Here is a 17,319-nt window from a genome sequence, read left to right on the forward strand (position 1 = left end):
TAACATTTGGGATGTTATTATGTAAAAATACATGTTATTTATCTGAAATTCACATTTAATTTAGTGTCCATGGTGTTATCTGTCAGTCTTGTCTGTTCAGCTCCTAGAATTGCACAGTTTAGTAGAACACGTGCTCAAGTGTTGACCAAGGACAAAACAGAATTAATGTGTCCTGATTCCATGCATCTTTCATTCCAGGATCCTCTAAGACTGAGAGAGAGCTTATACCTTGAAGACAGAAGGATGGCAAATACTGGCACAGAAAACACCAGCTGGAGGGTGCGCCAGTCTCTAATGACGTAAGCCAGACCTCCTAATATTATCTGTCCAACACTGTAGGAACAAACTGTCAGTGTCATTCCCAAGGCTTGGAATTGGGGCAATGTCCATTCTAAAACTGAAAGAAAACACAAACAGGATTTTTACTTTAAATAACAGCAGAATGTCAACATCAAAGTCAAGGCTTGGAAAATGTACAAAATCAAAAGTGTTAACTTACTGAGCATAGTGCCATTTAGCAAGATGGTGATGACAGAAAGGCCAGCCAAGAAGCGCAGCAAGCAGTAAATGAGGAAGGTGGGAGCAAAGGCTGCACAAGTGTCAGCAATGGCACACTGGAGCAAACACCATCTGAGCATTAACCTCCTTCCAAACCTGAGAAACAGATACAGGTTAGATTAGGGAACAATAACAACCTATTGTAAAAGCGAGTTTGAAAAAGAAGGCACATTTTGAAATTTAGGGAAGTTTTTTGCATGTGAAACTTTCCACTTAAAACTTTAAAGGACGAACAGATAATAAGCAATAGATTTCAGGAGCAACCTTCCCTGTTTGTAAATAGATACGGAATATGACAAGACTTCTCTAATCTGTTACCAGTAGATGTTTGACATCAATTGAAATGAAATAAGACAGGCTGCAATACTGGAAACTTTAACACATTATAAATATTCCTTGTACTATCAGATGCATTTAGCGTAATAGAAAGTCTGTATAGTGTCTAGAACGCAGTGGATCTTAGTCTGTACTTGGGACTCTAGGGCCCTGCAGGCTAAGGCTAAAGTAATGTGAAATGTTTTGCACTGCCATTGGTTTCTAGTTTCATACAATTGTGTTCAGAATAGATACTTTACATGATTTCAATCCTCTTAAATTTTCTAAGAGTTTTTTTGTGACCCAACATATGATCTATGCTAGAGAATATTCCACTTGCACTTGAGAAGAATGTGTATTCTTACTACTCTTATGTTGTTTTTCCTAATTGATTTGTATACTTCTCATTGAATTTCTTCACTTTTAAGAGATCTTAGTCCTCTCTCCTCTTCCACCTGAATCATGTCTAGATTTCTATCTTTGAGCTCACTAATTCTCTCTTCCATATGGTCTGCTCTACTTCCAATGCTTTCAAGTTAATTTTTCATTTCATTAATTGTTTTCTCAATCTCCAGAATTTCTGTTTTGTTTCTTTTTTAGAGTTCAATCTCATTGGTGAAGTATTCCTTTTGTTCATTAGTTTTATTCCTGAGCTCACTGAACTGTCTTTTTAAGTTTTCTTGTATTCCCTGAGTTACCTCATGACAGCTGTGTTGAATTCTCTGTCAGTTAGATTGCAATCTTCTGTGACTTCAAGTTTGGTTTCTGGAGAGTTGTCATTTTCTGTCTGTTTTACCATGTTACTGCAATTATTCACGGTGCTTGATGAGTTGATCCTCTGCCAGTGCATTTGTGGAAGTACACATCTCTCTTGTTTGGGTACAGTTTTGGTTACTTTGATTCTAATATGCTTCTGGTTGTATTTGAGATTCTGCACTTTCTGCCCTCCACAGGCATTCTCTGTGCCTTCCTTGTGCTGCTTATACTTCCAAGGTTGCTCGTGCCTTGCTGTTATGATGTGGCTTCAGTATCGGTGTTGCCACCTGGGTCACCAGGCTGTGAGCATCTCTGCTGCTTCTGGGGTGGCCTGGGTCTTATGTTCCCCAACTGGCTCTCTTTGGGCTCTCCATGGGCTCGGGTGCTGCTTTCCCATGCACTACCTGGTTTGCTGCTTCTTCTGGGTTACCTGGGTGTGCTGATGGCACTGCTGCTGGGGGCTGTGTTAATAGATGTTGCAGCCGCTGTCAGGGGCTTGGAGTCCTGTATGCCTCACCCACTCCTGGTAGGGCTGCTGTTGGTGGTGCCACAACTAGGGGCTGGGTCACAGGTTCTGCTGTGGTTTGTGAAGCCTCATGTCACAAGTGCTACCCGCCACTGCTGGGGGAGGTGGAGGGGCTCAGCCATGAGTGCTGCTGCTGCTCCTGTAGCCTATGCCTCCAGTGCTGGTGTGCTTTTTGAAACTTCAGGTAAGGGTACCATTGTCTCTGCTGGGGGTTTCCACATTTTGGTTTGTCATCACCGGGGAAGAGGGAGAGAGCTGGGCCATCAGCACTGCTGTTTTCCTGTAGCCTCAGATTGTGGGCACCCTTTGCTACCACGAGGGAAGGGCAAGGGGTAAGCCGTGTGTGCTGTTCCTCCTCTTGCAGCCTCTGGTCTCTGGTGCTATTGCCATGTTTGAACCTTAGGTCAGGGCACTACTGCCACTGCTGGGGGTCTCTGCATTTTGGATCACTACCACCACTGGAGAGGGAGGGGCTTCTCCCCTAGTTCCATTGCCTCCTGGAGGTCCAGTCCACCTACCTTCAGATATATAGATGCACAGATCTCTCAGACATTCAGATGTGCTCTGCAGAGAGTCCTTTGTTGGCCAATGGATGTCCTACTGCTTGCGACTTAGAGGGGAGAGACAAAGGGAACAACTCACCCTGCCATGATGCTGATGTCACTCCTCTAGTTTTCTTTTCCATTTGTGTTCTTTTTCTGGCTTTGGCATCAGAGTAATGCTGGCCTCATAAAATGAGTTTGGAAATGTTTTCCTCCTCTATGATTTTTTGGAAGAGTTTGTAAAGGATTGGTGTTAACTATTCTTTAAATGTCTGGTAAAATTCACCAGTGAAGCCATCTGGTGTTGGTCTGTTCTTTGTTCATAGATTAATGATTACTGAGTCAATCTCCTTACTTGTAATTTGTCTATTCAGATTTTCTATTTCTTCCTAATTCAGTCTGGGTAGGTTGTTTGTTTCTAGGAATTTTTGCATGTTGTCTTGGTTGTCCAGTTTGTTGGCATACCGTTGTTTATGGTGGCCTCTTGTATTTCTGTGGCATCAGTTGTAATATTTCCTCTTTCATTTAAAATTTTGTTGATTTGGGTCCTCTCTGCTTTTTGTTGGTTACTCTAACTGAAGGTTTGTCAATTTTGTTTATCTTTTCAAAGAACCAACTCTTAGTTTTGTTATTTTTTTTATTGTTTTCTTGTTGTGTATTTCATTTATTATTTCCTTCTGCTAAGTTTGGGCTTAATTTGTTTTTGTTTTGCTAGTTCCTTGAGTCATTGACTTAGATTTCCTTTTGGAGATCTTTCTTGTTTCTTAATGTAGGCATTTAGTGCTGTGACCTTCCCTCTTAGAACTGCTTTTGTCGCATCTCATAAATTTTAGTATGTTGTGTTTCCATTTTCATTTCTCTCAAGATACTTTTATTTCCCCATTAATTTCTTCCTCGATCCGTTGGTTATTCAGGAGAGTGTTGATTAATTTTCATGTATTTGTGAGTTTTCCAGTTTTTCTACTTTTATTGATTTCTAGTTTCATATGATTTTGGTCACAGAAAATGCTTTCAATCTTACTGAATTTGCTAAGACTTGTTTTGTAGCCTAACATGTGTTCTATCCTAGAAAATTTTCCACGTGTACTTGAGAGAAATGTGTATTCTGCTGTTGTTGGATTAACGTTCTGTATATGTCTATTAGGCCCATTTGGTCCTTAATGATGTTAAAATTCTCCTTTTTCTTACTGATTGTCTATTTGTTTCATTATTAATTATTGCATTATCTGGCTAGATGCACTCCATTGCTCCTCTTTTATTCTGGACATAGAGGAAGACTATATTTCCCAGTTTTATAATCAAGTGGAATCCATACACCTTTGGGTTGTCCATGGACAGTGGACAGAAGTGTCGTAGGCCACTTCCAGGCCAGTCTATATAAGATCTATTTTGATTCTATCCATTCCATTTGAAAACATGGCTGGAAACACATGATGAGAAAGTCACATAATGGAAGGAGTTGTTTCCTGAGTCATTGCCTAGAAGATGGGGGCATAGATGGCTACTTGACTGACACCAAATTATGACATAGGTGAGAATCATTCTTTTATTGAAGTAACCCATTATGATTCTGATTTTTTCTGCAACCAGTTACCTTGATTAATACAATTATGCTGTGATTATAATGATGTTTAAAGAAGATAACTAGAGAAGCTTTGTTTGTATTTATTTTTGTATATGTTATGAAATTTATTTAAAAAAATATTTTATTTAAAATGAAAATGTGATATGTATCTATAAACAAATATGTCAAAAGAGGTTATGTAATTACACATACACATATCACACATATCCCAATTTTGCTTCAAACATGTAATTGTGATGTATGTAAATATAACAAAATGATGTTAATGTTGGCTCCCACTTAGGCGGATTTATCCCAACCACTCTTTATTTTGGAAATTTTCAAACGTGAAAGACAGTTTAAATGAATACTATAGTGAATCACAGTAAAAACTTCAACTGGATTCACCACTAGATATTTTACTGCAGTGGCTTTACTTCTTTGTATATATGTGAACACACACATACTCTTTTTATGTTTTGTATTGCTGTTGAATCATTTGAAAGGCAGTTACAAATCATATGACACATCACGCCTAAAGTTCTAAGCATGACGTATTAAGAATAAGGATAGCTTCCAATATTATCACAATTCCATTATCACACCTAAGAATGCTAACAATAAGTCCATCATATCAGGTAGTAGACCATATTCAAATTGCCGCCAGGTCCTCAAAATATCTTTTTAGCTGTTATTTTTCTTTAGTCCATCCATGATGTATTTGGGGTTTACACATTGCATTTTGTTGTTATGTTTTGTTAGTCTTTTTAAATCTAGAATTATCACTTATTTTTCGCATGACATTATGTTTTTGAAGAGTCCAGGTTGGTTGCTTATAGAATGTGAGATAAGGACAATTTAAAATTTATTCCTAATTTTTATGTATATTCTAATTTTTACATGCCACAATTTTGTTCAGAAAATAACAAAAGGTTAAAAAATCAAAAAATATATTTGCCTTTCCCTCCTGATAGCTTTGAGAGTCCTTTTTAAAAATAGACAATATTTTTTAGAGCAGTTTTAGGTTCACAGCAAAATTGAGCAGAAGATACAGAGATTTCCCATACACCTCCTGCCCATCCACACTCACATGCATAGCCTCTCCCATTATCATATCCCCCACCAGAGTGATCCATTTGTTAAACTGACAAATGTACACTGATACGTCATAATAATCCAAAGTCCATATTTTACATTAGGGTTCACTCTTAGTGTTGTACATTCTATGGATTTGAAGAAATGTATAATGACATGTACTCATCATTATAGCATCGTACAGAGTATTTTCCCTGCCATAAAAATCCTCTGTGCTAGCCTGTTCATCTTTCCTGCCCTCCATCCCAAGCCCTGGCAGCCACTGAACTTTTTACAGTCTCCATAGCTTTGCCTTTCCTAGTATGCCATATAGTTGGAACCTAGAATGTGGAATCATACAGTATGCAGCCTTTTCAGATTGGCTTCTTTCACTTAGTAACATGCATTTAAGTTTCCTTCACGTCTTTTTGTGGCTTGATGGCTCATTTTATTTAGTGCTGAATAATATTTCACTGTCTGATGTACCACAGCTTACATATCCATTTACCTACTGAAGGACATCTTGGTTGCTTCCAAGTTTCGTCAATTATAAATAAAGCTGTTACAAATATCCATGTGCAGGTTTTTGTGTGGACATAACTTCTCAACTCCTTTGGGTAAATACCAAGAAGCATAATTGCTAGATCTTATGGTAAGAGTAGGTGTAGTATTGTAAGAAGTAACCAAACTGTCTAAAGTGGCTGTACCATTTTGCACTCCCTCCAGCAATGAATGAGAGTTCTTAATACTCCACATTCTCACCAGCATTTGGTGTTGTCTGTGTTCTGGATTTTGGCCTTTCTAATAGATATGTAGTGGTATCTCATTGTTTTAATTTGCATTTCTGTCATGACATATGATGTGGTGTATCTTTTCATATGGTCATTGCCATCTGTATGTCTTCTTTGGTGAGGTCTCTTATTTGTTTAGTTTTTTTGTTTTTGAGTTTTAAGTGTTCTTTATATTTTTTACCTAACAATTCTTTAGTATATATTGTTTTGCAAATATTTTCTCCCAGTCTATGGTTTATCTCTTCATTATCTTGACAGTGCCTTTTGTAGGGCAGAAAATTCAATTTTAAAGAAGTCCAGCTTATAATTTTTTTCTGTCATGGATTATGCTTTTGGCGTAGTATCTAAGAAGTCATCATTAATCCCAAGGTTATCTAGATTTTCTCCTATGTTCTTCCTGGAGTTTTATAGTGTTGTGTTTTACATTACATCTGTGATCCATTTTGAACTCAGTTTTGTGAATGGTATAAGGTCTCTGTCTCAATTCACTTTTTTGTATATGTATGTCTAGTTGCTTTACTACCATTTGTCAATGAGACTATCTTAGCTTCATTGTATTTCCTCTTCTCCTTTGTCAAAGATCAATTGACTCTATTTACGTGGGTCTATTTCAGAGCATTCTATACTGCTCCATTTATCGATTTGTTTATTCTTTCACCAATACCACACTTAATTACTGGAGGTTTACAGTAAGTCTTGAAGTCAGGTAGTGTCAGTCCTCCAACTTTGTTCTTCCTCTTCAATATTGTGTTGGCAGTTCTGGGTCTTCTGCCTCTCCATATTAACTTTAGAATTAGTTGTTGATGTCCACAAAATACTTTTCTGTGATTTTGATTTTGATTGCATTGAAACTATAGAACAATTTGGGAAGAAGTGACATCCTGAGAATCCTTTTAATATGCAGTAGGAATAGGGAAGGGCTTTTGATACTGACATTATGCAAAGAGCCGCCAGTAAACAGTTTCTATTCTATGACAGAAAGTATGGCTTATCACTTCCTCCTCTTTACCCTAATTTAATGCTTCTATGATGCTGAAAGAGGCTAGGCAGAAAAGAATCTGATGACATTCTGTATATTCTCAAAGTCAGTGTCCTACATCAAGGTTCATAATAACTTCTTCATCATTATCAAGAAGCTTGAATGCATTAGCAATGATTGCCTTTCTCCAAACTCTGAACTACAGGAGTCCTCTCTTCTTTTCATTGTGAATAAGTAGACTGCATAAAATTTTTATCCTCAGTGGGATACTTTTGAGACCAAAAAGGGATGTTATTTATAATTAAACCTAGCATGCCTGGGCACATGGGATGACTGGTCACCCAAGGAAAAGGAAAGTTGGGCTATTGCATTAGATATGCAAAAGGAAGGGGATTCTAGACACTGATGCTGAGTCAGCTTGTCTAAGCTCAGACTAGTGTTCAATCAGCACAAGACTATGATCACTAAGTTGGCTGTCTGAGTACCAGAAGTCCATGTCGGTACCCTGTGTCACCCTCATGGAAAGTTTTTATAATGTCTTTCTACAAGGGCACCAGCATGACTCTTCCCCTGCATTGAAGCAAAGATGAGGTCTGGTTTGTTTGAGAAATTCAAACCATGAAGATTTTAGTGTATTTATGTAAAACTGAACAGTAGATATTCAACATTTTAAAGGAATCAGGCCTCCAGGGAATGTATGAGACTGCATATTTTTGAATTTTGGCTGAAAGGGATGTTCTAATGGGCAGAAGGGATATTATAAATGTATAACAACCAATATATGAGAATCACTGACCATTAATAATGGACATTGGCCTTAACACTTGAAGTGTTCACATAGAGATGCCTACTGGGCCATATATTTCCCCTTTAGTGGATGAGTAATGGGGAGATTGTTGCTTGGATATTTGTGAGCTGAATGTCAGTCTGGCTAAAGTTTATGTTTGGGGTTTGTTTTTTCCAAGCAGGTCATATTCTTACTACTGCTTTCCCCTACTTGACCTCTCCTGCTGCATGACTAATAGGCACTTGGAATTTACTATGTCCAAAACAGAAGTCTTCACTTTCTCCTACATATGGGGTCCTTTTCCTGTTTTCCCTCGTCTTATTTAATAGTATCAGCATTCATCCATTTGCTCAGGCTAAAGATATAGACATCATCCTTGATCTTCCATTAGCCATATCAAAGACTTCTTAAAAATTTGAAACCATCAGGAAATCTTATTGCTTCTTTCTACAGATAGCTTCCCAATGCAGCTTCTTGTTACCATTTCCATGGTCATCTTCCTAATTAAAATTTCCATCATTTTTCCTTAGAATTATTTGATAGTCTCTTAAATAATATCCCTACCACCACTTTTGCTCCCCTAATTAATTATCAATGAAGCACTAATAAAGAGGATTAAAATTCTATCAGAATACTTTTCTTAAAAGCCTTTGATGGGTACATTTCAGGTTCCAGGAATAAAGGACTTTAACTCTACAACCTGCCCTCCACTCTCTCTAAAAATAGCAAAGAGCCTGTGCATAACAAAAAAGCAGCTACACAAAGAGAGTATTGGTGTGTTTGAGAGTGAACAGCAGCAGGTAGTCTGTGGTGGGGAGTGTATGGCCCCTTAGAGGAGAGCAGATAGGGAACAATGTAAGGAAGATCCTGTTTCCATGACTGTAACCTGGAATAAGGTGCAATCCACACAGTAAGTACAGTGAGTGGGGTACATGTGCAAACCCTGCCCTCTTGTGGCCTGGAGAACAAGGTGACAGACCATGGGAGACTGGGAACACTGAAGAGAGTGAGAGTTCCAGCAACGGAAACTGGCAAAGAGGGGATCTCTAAATTATGTCTACTGCACATCCCTGACTGGCCCCTGAAACATACACTTGCCAAATAATCTCAAAGCTGGTCAGCTAAAGACAAAGATCTGAACTGAGGCCAATTGCCTAAGAAACAGTTTTTAGTTCAACCCCAGGCATGAACATTACACACTAAAGTGAAAGAATCAGTATTGCTGATGAATAATAATGGAATCCAGAATCTCTACAACTTAATATTTATAATAGTGATGGCAGAATTCAACATTTCCTGATATGTGAAGGACCAAGAAAATGAAACCCATTTGCAAGAGAATTAAAATTATTCAAATCTTATCGTGAGGTGAGACAAATTTTGAATTAACTAATAAGTATTTTAAAGAAGTAGTAGAAGTATCCTCCAAGATGTAAATAAAATATGATTTAAGAGCCAACCCCTTGGCCAAGTGGTTAAATATCTGCATGCTCTTCTTTGGTGGCCCAGGTTCGTGGGTTCCAATACCAGGCATGGGCATACTCCACTCATCAGCCATCCCATGGAGACACTCCAGGTACAAAGTATAGGAAGATTGGCATGGATGTTAGCTCAGGGCTAGTCTTCCTCAAGCAAAGAAAAGAGGAAGATTGCCAGCAGATGTTAGCTCAGGGCAAATATTCCTCACTTTAAAAAAAATATATGTATATTACATATATATATATGTGATTTAATAACATATGAAAATCACAGCTGTGAAATAGGCACTCTCAGCAGAGAAATTGACACAGAAAAACCAAAATAATTGAAATGCTAGAACTGAAAAAGTATAGTTTCTGATATAAAAATTCACTGTATATACTTCACAGCCATGTGGACACAAGAGAGAGACTATGTGAACTTGAAGATAGAGCAATAGAAGTTATAGAAGGTGAAGAACAGAGAGAAACAATGGTTTAAAAAAATCTACACAGAGCCTCAGTGTGCTGTGAGTCAGCAAATATTGCTGACTCCATGAGTCAGCAAATATTTCCAGCAAAGACCGGATAATTATTATTTTATGCTTTTTGAGCCACATACAATGTCTATCAAAGTTCATAATTGTTTTGTCTTTTTATATTAATATTTGTGTTTCCTTTATATTACAGCTAAATATGTATAAAATTAAATTTGCCATTTTAATCATGTTTAAGTTTATAAGCCAGAGACATTAATTACATTCACAATGTTCTGCAAACATTATTACTATCTTTTGCCAAAACAATTTCATCACCCCAACAGAAATTCTGTGCTCAATAAAGCATTAACTCCCTTTTCCTCCATTCCCCCTAGTTGCTGGTCACTTCTAATCTACTTTTCTTTCTTCATTAATTTGTGGAGTCATGGGAGTGGAAGCATAAAATATTTGTCCTTTTGTGCCTGTCTTATTTCACTTGAGATTCGTTTGTGTCCTACATAAAGTTTACCCCAGAGAATATTCCATGTGCATGTGAGAATTTTGTGTATTCTGCTGTTGTTGGGTTCTCTATATGTGTGTTGGGTCTAACTGGTTTAATAGTGCTAAAGTTTTCTCTTTCTCATTGCTCTTTGGTCTAGTAGCTCTGTGCATTGTTGAAAGTGGTTTGTTGAGTTATGTAACTGTTATAGAACTGTCAGTTTCACCCATCAACTCTCCCACTGCTTGCCTCATATGTTTTGGGCTCTGTTGTTTCATGTATCTATGTTTATCATTGTTATATATTCTTGTTGAATTGACTTTGTTAAAATCAATATATGAATTCCCTTTTTTTTTTCTCATAACAATTTTTGAGTTAAAGTCTATTTTATCTGATATTAGGAATAGTCAACCAAGTTTTCTTTTGGTGACTATTTACATGAGATATCTTTTTCTACCCTTTCATTTTCAAGTTATTTGTGTCTTTAGATCCAAAATGTATCTGTTATAGACAGCATATAGTTGAATTCTATTTTTTTTGTGTGAGGAAGATCAGCCTTGAGCTAACATCTGCCAATCCTCCTCTTTTTGCTGAGGAAGACTGGCCCTGAGCTAACATCCATACAGATCTTCCTCCACTTTATGTGGGATGCGACCACAGCATGGCCTGACAAGCAATGAATTCTATTTTTTTAACCCATTCTGACAATCTTTGTCTTTTGACTGGAGAGTGTAATCCATTTACATTTAAAGTAATTGCTGATAAGGAAGGACTTAATTCTGCCATTTTGCTATCTGTTTTCTGTATGTCTTACAGCTTTTTTGTTTTTCACTCCCTCTACTACTGACTTCTTTTTTGTTTAGTTGATGTTTCTGTAGTGACATGCTTTGTTTCCCTTATCATTTCCTTTTATGTATACTCTATAGATATTTTCTCTGTGGTTACCACATAACATCCTAAAGTTATAGCAATCTAGTTTGAATTGATACCAACTTAACTTCAATTGCATCAGAGTCTCTACATCTACACAGCTATATGCTCCCCCTGTTTTTGATATTGATATCATGAATTACATCTTTATACACTTAAATATAGATTTAAAATTATTTTTAATGATTTGTGTTTTAAATTCTTTGGAAAATAAAAAGTTAATTTACACACCAAAATTACAATAATACTTGGTTTCATATTTGCCTATGCATTTATCTTTATCAGAGAACTCTTTTCTTCATATCTATTTCTTCTTTGGGTTGCTGTCTAGTGCCCTTTAACTTCAAACTGAAGGACCCTTTTATAACATTTCTTGTGGGGTAAGTCTAGTGATACTGAACTCCACCAGCTTTTGTTTATGGGTAAGTGTCTTAATTTTTAACTCATATTTACATGATCCTTTAGCCAGATATAGAACTCTTGTTTGGCTGTTTTTCCTTTCAGCACTTTAAAAACATCATCCCACTGCCTTCTGGCCTCCCAAGTTTCTAAGGAGAAATTAACGAATGATCTCATTGAGGAGCCCTTGTATGTGATTAGTTGCTTCTCTCTTGCTGCTTTCAAGATTCTCTCTTTGGGCCAGTGTCAGTGGTCTAGTGGTAATTTCAGTGTGCTCCACATTGGAGGCCTGTGTTTGGTTCCTGGGCATGGACCTACACCACTTGTCAGTGGCCATGCTGTGGTGGCAGCCCACATACAAAATAGAGGAAGATTGGCAACAGATGTTAGCTCAGGGTGAATCTTACTCAGCATAAAAAGAAAAAGAAAAGATTCTCTCTTTGTCTTTGGTTTTTGATGTTTTGATTATAATGGGTCTCAGTGTGGGTCTCTTTAAGTTTTTCCTACTTGGATTTCCTTGAGGTTCTTGGATTTGTAGATTGACATCTTTCATCAAAGTTTGGAATTTCTCTGCATTATTTCTCACATAATGTCTCTGCCCCTTTTTCTCTCTCTTCTCTTTCTAAGACTCCCGTAATTAGTATGTTGGTTGCTTGCTGGTGTTCCCTAAGTCCTTTAGGCCATGTTCACTTTTCCTTTTCTGTCTATTCATCTGACTCAGTAATTTCAACTGTACTATCTTCATGTTCACTGTTTCTTCTGCCTGCTCAAGTCTGCTGTTGAAGCCTTCCAGAGAAAATTTCAATTTGTTATACTTTTCACCTCCAAAGACTCTATTCAGTTCCATTTTTATAATTTCTATCACTTTGTTGATAGTTTCCTTTTATTCATGTAGTATTTTCCTGAGTTATTTTAGTTCTTTTTCCATGTTTTACTTCAGTTTTTTGAATATATTTAGGACAGTTATGTTAAAGCCTTTGTCTGAATGTCTGATTTCTGGGCTTACTCATGAACAGTCTCTGTCAGGTCTTTTTTTTTCCTTTTAAGGGCCATATTTCCTTGTTTCCTGCATGCCTTCTGATATTTTTTTTTGTTGAAAATTGAGCATTTGACATTTATAATGTGGTAACTCTGGAAATCAGATATTCTCTCTTCCCCATGGTTTGCTGATTCTTTTTTAAAACGTTGAATGGTTTAGTAGTCTAACTTGGAGACATTTCCAAAATATTTTGCAAAAGTATTAGCTCATGTTCAGCTAAGTTTTTACTGAGATTTTCTTGAGTGCCTGGGGGTCTCCCAGTGTTTCCAGATTGCATCTGTTTTTGGGCACTCCTTAAAGACTTAGCTAGGCTTGCACTGTGGGTAGGTATCAACCTGAGGTAAAAGCTTTAGTTGTTCTCATGTCTTTGCTGAGCATGTGCTTTGCCTGGCCTTGCACATGGCTTTCTAAATTCCTCCTTATATATGGCTGTTTTTTAAAGTCTCGATTTCCCATAGGGTCTCAACGAAGCTTCTCTTTCAGGTCTTAGATGGTCTATAGTATGTGTTCAGCAGCGCTTATTGTATGTCAAAATCTTTTCAAGTAAAATACTCAGAAAACCAGAAATAGAAGAATATTTCTTAAACCTCATTAAGGGTATCTACTACAATCCTATAGCTCACATTATACTCAAGATTGAAAGGATCAATGTGTTCTATCTAAGGTCAGAAAAACGGAAAGATTTTACCATCTCTCACCACATTCATTAAGCATGATATTGAATGTTCGAGCTATGGACAGAAAAAGAGTATAAGGAAAAAGATAGGAAAATAATAAGTAAAAGTATCCTTAATGACAAATGAAAAGGTAGTGCTGTGGAAAACTACAAGGAACTCACCATAAAGCTATGAGCACTAAAAAGCAAATTTATCAAGATGGCTGTTGGTAAGGTCAGTATATAAAAGTCAATTTCATTTTTAAATAACAGCAATGAATAATTAGAAGTTAAACTTACAAGAAACAACTACATAGCCTCGAAAAACAGTTCCTTAGTATTTAGGCACATGTGTGTGGTGATGGCTTGTAATTAGTATTTGGGTGGTGAGCATGAGAACATGATGTAATCCATGAAGAAACAGAAGTATAATGATGTACACCTGATATTTATACAATGTTATAAACCAATGTTACTGCAATAAACAAAAAACTAAACTAAACTAAAATAAAATGCATAAAAAATGAATAAATAAAAAAAGAAAGAACTTTAATGGAAAAAATGTATGATTTTTTCTAGAAAGTATAACTGTTGAAAAAGGAAATTAAAGAAAATATAAATAAATAGAGAGTTCCATAATGTTAATAGATCAGAAAATTCAGCATGCTAAAAATGGCAATCTAACTCAAACTGATATGTAGATTCAAGTCAAACTTAATAAAATTCTAAAGAAAACCAATTTTCTGACTTCCCACAACATAGTATGGCTTGCTTCTTTTGACTCTACCCAAATGTAATTGTCCAGTATCTAAATATTTGTGTTTTGTTTCTTCTGGTCAACTGCATGGTTTTGATATTCATTCATGTTACTGCATAAAGTAGTTTGTTCATTCCATTTCCTGTATGTGAATTTATTATGTGGCTATTCTGCATCTTATTCTATTATTGACATACTCTAGATTGTTCCTGGTATTTGGATATTATGAATAGTTGAGTGTGTTATTTCAAAAGTATCAATTTGTTCATGCCCTTCTCCTACACATAATCCTTCAGTTATTCCTCTCAGGTTTCTGATGAAATTCAAAATCCTTACATTGTCTTTGCTCCTCAATTTCAGCTAGTTCTCCACTGTAATCTGCTACTAGGCCCTTTCCATTCCACACCTGTACTACTCTGTGATCCATAATAATTGATATATCTATAATTTCTCATGACACTGTCACAGAAGGCTGGGTTACTAGACTGCTAAAAATGAACACTCTGACTCTGAACTCATTTATATGTTACATTTACTGTGATATATTTAGTGTTCACATTTCTCAGGTGAGACAACTGTTAATAATATTCTGGTCAATGGTAAGGGGCACCTCATATCCAGTTCTCTCAGGAGAGACACGGTTGGGTGTCAACAGTGATTTCAGAATAAGTCTGTTTCAGAAGAGGTACTGTCTGGCACAGAGTACCCCGAACTTCTCACATGACACACTGTGACAGAAGTTGTGATTCGATTAATTACTTTACAGGATTGCAAAACTTACCTTAAAAAACCTGTTTTTGCAAACACAAAAAGTAGGATTCCTGACATAATTTTTCAACAACCACCAAGGACACTTTGCATATACCCCACAGGTTGTGAAGAAAAATCTACCCATCACACTAGGCCAAGTAGACCATGATGACCATTCTCTGGGAAGCCACAACCATTCAGCTCACAGGCTCCAGGGAGGACTGAACATGGCACACGTGGTCAAGGCTGACACAGAAGATTTCCATACCTGTGTCTCAAACAGGCTGAATCTCATCCATGAAACATTTTCCTCAGCATTCCCATAGGTAACACTTTCTCATGTTTCCAAACCACATGTTATAGAACCTCCTCTGTACACCTTGTCCTTATGTGTTTTCAGATTTGATGGCAATGTCATTACGTGCCCTGTACACCAAGCTCAATGTTGAAAAAGTAGCACTCACCACACTGATTAATTGTCTACTCATATTTCTAGAACACTGGAGACCAAAGAGCTCCAGGACAGCGTAATAATTATTTTTGAAGGAAAGAATGAATCATGAAATGATGAAAATACTCAGGAAAGAGAGTTGAGATCCCAAGACACTCACCTGTCTGATAAATGGCCATATATGATGCCTCCCACCAGCATTCCAGCCATGAATAAGAATTTAGACACTGAGAGCAGTGACTGAAATTCGCATACCAGGTCCCACTGGAAGAGAAGGAAAATTGCAAAGGAGAGCTCCATAGCAGCTTATAACCCTTCATTGGAAACACCTCAGCATTACTTGCAAATTTTAGTATATCGGATCCCTATCTTCTTTTGCAGCTTCTGATTATGCATTACCTGACATTCTCATTTAGATCTCAGCTTAAAGATAACTTTTTTATGGAAGCCTCCTCTAAAACTGTAGGTTTTACTAATGCTCTGTTTTATTCCATGCTGTTTCTTACTCTTGGCCATAGAGTGCAATTATTCGAGTTTTAAAATGTTATTTATGCCTGAATTTCATCACAGACCTTCTTACATAACTGTTCTGGGGTATAGTCTGAGCATGGATGTTTTCATCAATCTCTCAAATGTTTATAATTTGCAACCAAATAGTAGGCATTACTGACCTAGCATAACATTTTTTAACACATTACCTCAATTACTTGCTTAAACTGGGTTCTTTAGAATAAAAGCACTAGAATAGCAGGGTTCATGTCTATTTTGAATTCATTAGTATCATTATTTATTTAAATGTGAATCATTTAATAAAGAAGCAATTAATATTTGCTGAAAGATAAAGAATGAGCACCTATGTAGTGACTAAAGGCTTCAAGCATGTTCTTTGTGTGTTCTACCTATAAACACCCACGCCATGTACTCACAGGACTTCCATGGGGACTCTTACCTCAGTCACAGTGGTGGAGGAGTAGGAGCTTCGGTCATACACCCAGCCATTCACACAGGGCTCTGTGTCTGGTTCACTCATGTTAGGGAAAGTCTCATTCAGGTGAAGGAACTGCCACTGGGGGTGGCGGAAACGACGACACTTCTCTGGCATCAGGCTTGAATCCAGTGGGATGGAGATTCTCAGGAGGGTGTCTTGGCTGAGGATCCCAGTAGCATTAGCAGAGACAGTGCCATTGTCGAGTATGTGGACCCAGCAGCGGTGACCAGGGATGGCTGCAGTGAAGTTCTCCAATAGTATACGAGGGTATACTATGATGTTGGAGATACAAATGAAAACCATCTGAATGATCTGGAATCTCCCCAGGCCTCCAACTTGTTCCAGGAAGTCCTGAAAACCCATGGATGCTGAAGAGGTGATCCGCAAGATGAAGCAAAATGACTGTCTCTATAAAAGTTCAAAGAGAAAATATTTCCTTTTACACGTCACACTAAATGTGTCATGACCACACTTTCTTCTCAATTGGCCCTGTCTCACCTCCAAAGCAGGGCCATGGGAGGTGTTTCTCCAAATTGTGTTAGGGTCACGTAAGTAGCTATTTTCATTAGTCACGGAGAGAAATATTTTGCTGAGGTACTTCCTGCAGTTGACAACTAAATCTGTTAAATGTGTACTTTGTAAAAGTTCTTGTCCTCATCAGTGCTTCAAAGTCACCTTTGGACTTTGATCTACAGAAATCTTAGTAAACAACCTAAAATAAACCTGCTATATAGTATGCAGTTCTTCCCAGAAAATTTAATTGGTGAGACTCAAAAGTGAAATGCCTTTTGATTTTCATTTGAAAAGTAGAGAAAGCATTTTGCATGTTTAGTACTGAATTTTGACTAAAAGATTTAATGAAAACAGTCGAAGTTAAATTAAAGCTAGCAAAATATGGCGCAATCCTTTCCCTTTCATAACTGACATTCTGCTTTAGTTACAATCACACCACAAATTCACACTGAAAATACGTTTCTCGAAATGGGGATAGAGTGGGCAGTGATGAAGGGCAGAAGGGTGAAC

At 37.2% G+C, this 17,319-nt stretch overlaps 1 protein-coding gene across 1 annotated transcript in view; it reads right to left on the reverse strand.

Annotated features, from left to right (window-relative positions):
* Positions 1-17,319, reverse strand: part of LOC101400815 (organic anion transporter 7-like) — a 37,447-nt gene that overhangs the window by 13,596 nt on the left and 6,532 nt on the right. The window contains exons 2-5 of the mRNA XM_014792971.2: positions 16,258-16,704; positions 15,469-15,572; positions 500-654; positions 229-397 (exon numbers count right to left, since the gene is read on the reverse strand). Of these exons, the coding sequence (XP_014648457.2) occupies positions 229-397; positions 500-654; positions 15,469-15,572; positions 16,258-16,659 (830 nt within the window). The 5' untranslated portion in view covers positions 16,660-16,704. The remainder of the gene's footprint in view (positions 1-228; positions 398-499; positions 655-15,468; positions 15,573-16,257; positions 16,705-17,319) is intronic.

This window comes from Ceratotherium simum, chromosome 34, assembly GCF_057802395.1.
Source record: "Ceratotherium simum simum isolate JZ-2026a chromosome 34, ASM5780239v1, whole genome shotgun sequence".
In the NCBI taxonomy this organism is placed as follows: domain Eukaryota; kingdom Metazoa; phylum Chordata; class Mammalia; order Perissodactyla; family Rhinocerotidae; genus Ceratotherium; species Ceratotherium simum.